At 39.9% G+C, this 7,280-nt stretch overlaps 1 protein-coding gene across 1 annotated transcript; it reads left to right on the top strand.

Annotated features, from left to right (window-relative positions):
• The first annotated feature begins 950 nt into the window (after positions 1 to 950).
• Positions 951 to 4,219, top strand: LOC130706714 (UDP-N-acetylglucosamine--peptide N-acetylglucosaminyltransferase 110 kDa subunit-like). The gene has a single exon (XM_057539419.1). It carries the CDS (start codon positions 951 to 953, stop codon positions 4,089 to 4,091), a length of 3,141 nt encoding a protein of 1,046 aa, XP_057395402.1. The 3' UTR covers positions 4,092 to 4,219.
• The last annotated feature ends 3,061 nt before the right edge of the window (positions 4,220 to 7,280 follow it).

The following is a 7,280-nucleotide window of genomic DNA, read 5'->3' as shown; positions in this document are numbered from 1 at the left end:
AATCTTGCAAAGGAATTGGAGAAGTAGCAACCAAAGTGAGGTGAAAAATCGGGGCAGTGTGTGTCATAGAAGTCAAAGGAAGCAAAGGGAAGAAAAAGAGTGTTGGTAGTCAAGATTATCAGTTGGTCCTGCAAAGTCATTGGATTTAGTGACTTATACCATCGTGAATCTGTTACATATTTTCTGTGCTCCCTCTGAACAATGATTTAATTTTTTTTACATTAACTTCTCTATAATTGATTTTAGGTAAATACAGTCAAATTTGTTTTAGAACGTATTTTAAGGTAAAAAATTAACTACCCTTCCTTAACCATTATTCTAACATTATTTATTTTATACTTTCTCTATTACCATTATTTCCTCCAACATTCACTGTTTCCAAAAATATGAAGAGATGTTTGAGCACTTTCTGCTAGATGTATAAGAGCTTTCTATTTGACTGTATCATAGTGGTTCAACGGTTGTCTCTTTAGCATTCATTTTAAAATGTATCCATTAGAACAAGTCTGACCTCTTAATTTTAATTTTCAGAATTCTATTATCAATAGCCCCATTTATTCTTCCAGATAAACTTTATATTTTTTTAACATCTTTATTGGAGTATAATTGCTTTACTATGGTGTGTTAGTTTCTGCTTTATAACAAAGTGAATCAGTTATACATATACATATGTCCCCACATCTCTTCCCTCTTGCATCTCCAGATAAACTTTAGAACCATTTTATCAATTAAAAAAGACTTCATTGTGATTTTTTTCAAGACCGTGAGACATAGATGGCCAACCAGAGTTCCTAAGGTTCAGTGTATGTAACTGTTGCCGCCGCTTAAGCCTGCCAAAGCAGTGGTACGGCTGCTGCCCTTGTATTTGCTACCTCTAGAAACATTCTTGCCAGTAGTGGCAGCAGCGGGACTCAATTACCCTCTTTTCACACTCCCTCCAGAAGCTCCAGATGGCGTCTTCCGTGGGCAACGTGGCCGACAGCACAGACCCAACGAAACGTATGCTTTCCTTCCAAGGGTTAGCAGAGTTGACACAGCGAGCCTATCAGGCGGGAGATTTTGAGGCAGCTGAGAGACACTGCATGCAGCTCTGGAGACAAGAGCCAGACAATACTGGTGTACTTTTATTACTTTCATCTATACACTTCCGGTGTCGAAGGCTGGACGGATCTGCCCGCTTTAGTAGTCTGGCAATTAAAAAGAACCCTCTTCTGGCAGAAGCCTATTCAAATTTGGGGAATGTGTACAAGGAAAGCGGGCAGTTGCAGGAAGCAATCGAGCATTACCGGCATGCGTTGCGTCTCAAACCAGATTTCATCGATGGTTATATTAACCTGGCAGCCGCTTTGGTAGCAGCAGGCGACATGGAAGGGGCAGTACAAGCTTACGCCTCTGCTCTTCAGTACAATCCTGATCTGTACTTTGTTTGCAGTGACCTGGGGAACCTGCTCAAAGCCCTGGGTCGCTTGGAAGAAGCCAAGGCATGTTATTTGAAAGCAATTGAGACGCAACCGAACTTTGCAGTAGCTTGGAGTAATCTTGCCTGTGTTTTCAATGCACAAGGGGAGATTTGGCTTGCAATTCATCACTTTGAAAAGGCTGTCACCCATGACCCCAATTTTCTGGATGCTTATATCAATTTAGGAAATGTCTTCAAAGAGGCACGGATTTTTGAACGAGCTGTGGCAGCTTACCTTCGTGCCCTAAGCTTGAGTCCAAATCATGCAGTGGTACATGGCAGCCTGGCTTGTGTATACTATGAGCAAGGCCTGATAGATCTGGCAATAGACACCTACAGGCGAGCTATTGAATTGCAACCACACTTCCCGGACGCTTACTGCAACCTAGCCAACGCTCTCAAAGAGAAGGGCAGTGTTGCCGAAGCAGAAGATTGTTATAATACAGCTCTCTGGCTGTGTCCCACCCATGCAGACTCTCTGAATAACCTAGCCAATACCAAGCGAGAACAGGGAAACACTGAAGAGGCAGTTCGCTTGTATTGTAAAGCATTAGAAGTCTTCCCAGAGTTTGCTGCTGCCCATTCAAATTTAGCAAGTGTATTGCAGCAGCAGGGAAAAGTGCAGGAAGCTCTGATGCATTATAAGGAGGCTATTCGAATCAGTCCTACCTTTGCCGAGGCCTACTGTAATATGGGAAACACTCTAACGGGGATGCAGGATGTTCAGGGAGCCTTGCAGTGTTATACCCGTGCCATTCAGATTGACCCTGCATTTGCGGAAGCCCACAGCAATCTGGCTTCCATTCACCAGGATTCAGGGAATATTCCAGAAGCAATTGCTTCTTACCGCACTGCTCTGAAGCTTCAACCTGATTTTCCTGACGCGTATTGTAATCTGGCTCATTGCCTGCAGACTGTCTGTGACTGGACAGACTATGATGAGCGCATGAAGAGGCTGGTCAGCGTTGTGGCTGACCAGTTAGAGAAGAACAGGTTGCCTTCCGTGCAGCCTCATCACAGCATGTTATATCCTCTTCCTCACGGCGTCAGGAAGGCTATTGCCGAGAGGCATGGGCACCTCTGCCTGGATAACATCAGTGTCCTTCACAAACCACCGTATGAACATCCAAAGGACTTGAAGCTCAGTGATGGTCGACTGCGTGTAGGATACGTGAGTTCTGACTTTGGGAACCATCCTACTTCTCATCTTATGCAGTCTATTCCAGGCATGCACAATCGTGATAAATTTGAGGTATTCTGTTATGCCCTGAGCCCAGATGATGGCACAAACTTCCGAGCGAAGGTGATGGCAGAAGCCGATCATTTCGTTGATCTTTCTCAGATTCCATGCGATGGAAAAGCAGCTGATCGCATCCATCAAGATGGTATACACATCCTTGTAAATATGAATGGTTATACCAGGGGTGCTCGAAATGAACTCTTTGCTCTCAGGCCAGCTCCTCTTCAGGCAATGTGGCTGGGGTACCCTGGGACTAGTGGCGCACTTTTCATGGATTATATCATCACTGATCAGGAAACTTCACCTGCTGAAGTTGCTGAGCAGTATTCTGAGAAACTGGCTTATATGCCCCATACTTTCTTTATTGGTGATCATGCTAATATGTTCCCTCACCTGAAGGAAAAAGCAGTCATCGATTTTAAGTCCAATGGGCACATTTATGACAATCGAATTGTGCTGAATGGCATCGACCTCAAAGCATTTCTTGATAGTCTACCAGACGTGAAAATTGTCAAGATGAAATGTCCTGATGGAGGAGACAAAACAGACAGCAGTAATATAGCTCTCAATATGCCTGTCATTCCTATGAATACGATTGCAGAAGCAGTTATTGAAATGATTAACAGAGGACAAATTCAGATAACAATTAATGGATTCAGTATTAGCAATGGACTGGCAACTACCCAGATCAACAATAAGGCTGCCACTGGAGAGGAGGTTCCCCGTACCATTATTGTAACCACACGTTCTCAGTACGGGTTACCGGAAGATGCCATTGTGTACTGTAACTTTAATCAGTTATATAAAATTGACCCATCTACTTTGCAGATGTGGGCAAATATTCTAAAGCGTGTTCCCAATAGCGTACTGTGGCTGTTGCGTTTCCCAGCAGTAGGAGAACCTAATATTCAACAGTACGTGCAAAATATGGGCCTTCCCCAGAACCGTATCATTTTTTCACCTGTTGCTCCTAAAGAGGAACATGTTCGGAGAGGCCAGCTGGCTGATGTCTGCTTGGACACTCCACTCTGTAATGGACACACCACAGGGATGGATGTCCTTTGGTCGGGGACACCCATGGTGACTATGCCAGGAGAGACTCTTGCTTCCCGAGTTGCAGCTTCCCAGCTCACTTGTTTAGGCTGTCTTGAGCTTATTGCTAAAAATAGACAAGAGTATGAAGACATAGCTGTGAAACTGGGAACTGATCTAGAATACCTGAAGAGAATTCGTGGCAAAGTCTGGAAGCAGAGAATATCTAGCCCTCTGTTCAACACCAAACAATACACAATGGAACTAGAGCAGCTCTATCTACAGATGTGGGAGCATTATGCAGCTGGCAACAAACCTGATCACATGATGAAGCCTGTTGAAGTCACTGAGTCGGCCTAAATTATGACTGTGCACAGGAGAATTACCCCTGTACCTGAGCCTCAACCTTCTGGGGGAAAGGGAACTAGATACGTTACTTTGTACTTACCTTTGTAGCAATATCATGTTGCAGATGGGTGACAGACAGTGATAACAAATAGCACAGCCAGACTTGCTTCCTGCATGATCATGACAGGGAGAGACACAAGAGATGGGAGACTGCTGTTCCACAAGGAGTCTCCGTAGAATTTTGCAGCAGCCAGGTGTTAGAAGTCTGGAAAGTCTGATCTCCCTTGGTCTTCCATGGGATGGGTGGTTAGTGTGGAGGGGAGATAGAGATTGCCCAGTCTTCTGACTTAATTTTTTCTTTATATTTGGGGTATTGGAGCAATTAAAAATGTTTGGTTTCAGGTTTTATTTTTTTTTTTTTTTGGGGTTCAGGTATTTTTATTCATGTGAAGTGTATATGATTCTCTTGAGATAAGGTTTCAAGCTAAAATATTCCTTGTTTTAGTTTCTGAACTCTACAGATAAATGGGGACTTTGCTGGTGTAGTCTTTTTATAGGTTTAATAAACCACTTGAGCCTATATCAGTCATTTTAGTGTCTGACATGTTTGGAACTATCAGTGCTTTGTTGGTTTATGGCTTAAATTCTTTTTCTGGTCCGTTTCCTTCTTCCCTTCCCCCCACTTTAAACATTTTCCTGTAACTTGGCTAACAAAAAACCAAGACTGATTCAAAACCTCCCAGAGTGTTTCTCTTAAACGCATCATCTGGTGCCAAATGAAGATTCTTAGGAGTGATTATTAATTATGAAGGGCACAGTTGTGGTACTGTCACTGATGATAATAATAATGGATTTTTGGCCTAGAGTTTTGACCTACTTCACCAGTGTTTTACCGTTGACTGCCCCTCTATGCTGCTTCCAAAAGTGATAGTGTGTGATAAGATTTTTACTTTCACTTATAAAGTTTGTTTTCTTTTTTAAGTGAGTCCTGTTCTTCCTTTTTCTTTCACCAGAAATGAAATCCCAGGTAAGTACAAGTACTCAAATATTTGATCAGTAAGTCACAGTTATCTCCAGTACATTAAATAACTTTCATCAAAAAACATGTTATAGGTAAAAAGCTCTGGAGGACCTGCTATGTATATGATTATTATGTTTCAGACCTTCTAGGGTGTTATATATAATAACTTGTCTTCTGGACGTGGTCTTGAAGTCTTTATGGATTCAGCCTCAGTAGTAGCGAACTGCACTGCTACTTGGTTTGGAGTATAAATTAGACTTTAGCCCTCCTGGAGGTTGAGTTTTTGGTATTAAAAACCATAGGAATGGAAAAAAAAACCCATAGGAATGAAATTATTGTATTTCAACAAAGGATTGAGGGCTTGAGGCTTAAACAAGCCAACATATGAATATATGTTTTTATCTTGCTGTACTGCACATATGCTGTCTAGAAACAGATATTTTGTCTGCTAGTAGTGTTCTAGATTCTGTCTTTCCCAAGCGCTGAGGCAGTGCATCTATTCTGTAGTTGCAGCTGATGCCTGAATGTATCCTAGCTGACAAATGATTGATTAATAAGAACTTGAATTTCGGAAAGATTTGTACTGTTAACCAAAATCTGAACAAGGAGTCTCAAATGTAATTCTTAGCCAGAATTACATGTTAATGAACGATTTAACAGTGTAAATCAAGGAACATCAGTGTAGGGATTTCTTTTAATTTATTTTTTACCTGCTTGAAAGAATCAGTTAAAGGTTGCCAGCTTGGTTGCAGATGAACGGACGTTTGAAGTTCACCACACTACTTCATGTGGAACAGGAGAATAGACTTCCAGCGCCCTCAAGGCTGTGACCTTGCAGCCATTTTACATAGCACAGCATCCCCCTAGAGGGATGAACCTTTCCCTGCCCGAAAAGTAGCCGCTCTTGTTGAAGCTTTGCTTTTTGTAACAGGCTTTTGTTTCCAGGTGACATGTCTGTGGAAGACTTAATTCTGAATAGAGATATAGATATTACTGGAAACTAATTGTTTTTTTCTATTATACTCTGCTTTATCAAAAAAGTAAAACATTTACATTGTGCTACAGAAATTCAGATGTTGTCTTGCAATCTTTAAACAATAAATGAATGATTTGCCCTTAAAAACAAAAAACAAAAACCAAAAAAACTTCATTGTGATTTTGTTTGGGATTATTTTAATCCTGTAAATTAAATGGGAAAGAAGTTAAATCTTTATTATATTGCCTTTTAGCCAGAAACTTGGTAGATAGATAGATAAATCCATTTATCTTCAAATCTCATTTTTAACTCTAATAAAAGTGTAACCATTTTCTTCAAATAATATGTTAATATATTTTGTGAAGGTCATTTCCAAATATTTTATATTTACATTCTTCTTTCTGATGTTTCTTAGATATTCTTTGCTACTCTTTCTCTGACTTTTTTTGGTATAATAGTAATATATGTTTCTGGTAGAAAAAAATGAGAAGAAATCAAGAGAAAACAACCTAAATATAATTCTAATAGTCAACACCCAGATTCCAATACAGTTAACTTTTTGGTGTACTCACTCAATGCTTTTTATATTCTTATGTATGTGTATTTTTATATTTCTTATGTAAATGAGATATCATACTGTTCTGTAACTTCTTTCATCTACTATACAAGGAACATCTCATGTCAGTGTATGCACTTCATTGCTGGATGCTATTCTGTTATACAGATGTACCTTAATTTATTTAACCAGACCTTTACTGGGGACCTTTGTTATTGTTTCTAACTTTCCAGCATGAAATCATTCTGTGATAAAGCTCTTTTTACCTCCTCAATTCCAAAGAGCCTTGACATTTTATTAAGTATCGGATATATACAAAAGAATATTTATAAAATAAATGTTTAAGGACAAAAAAAGTAACAAGGACATGATCACTTGTGCACCTACTGTCCCATTTAAGACATAGAACATTTAAGCCCCTATGTGTCCCTCTCCAATCCCATCCTTCCTAATCATTCTATATATACATCTGTTTGTGTATGTATATATACATATATATGTATGTATATATGATTTTTGCATGCTTTTGAACTTCATATAATTGGAATTTACCATATGGGTCTTTCTGGGACATACTTTTTCCACTTAATAACATGTTCCTGAGATGCATCCACGTTGTTGCAAATAACTACAGTTTATTCATGTTTA

Source organism: Balaenoptera acutorostrata, unplaced genomic scaffold, assembly GCF_949987535.1.
Source record: "Balaenoptera acutorostrata unplaced genomic scaffold, mBalAcu1.1 scaffold_1003, whole genome shotgun sequence".
NCBI classification, from domain to species: Eukaryota; Metazoa; Chordata; class Mammalia; order Artiodactyla; family Balaenopteridae; genus Balaenoptera; species Balaenoptera acutorostrata.
The sequence above is the reverse complement of the archived record's forward strand: the minus strand, read 5'-3'. Positions and strand labels throughout refer to the sequence as shown.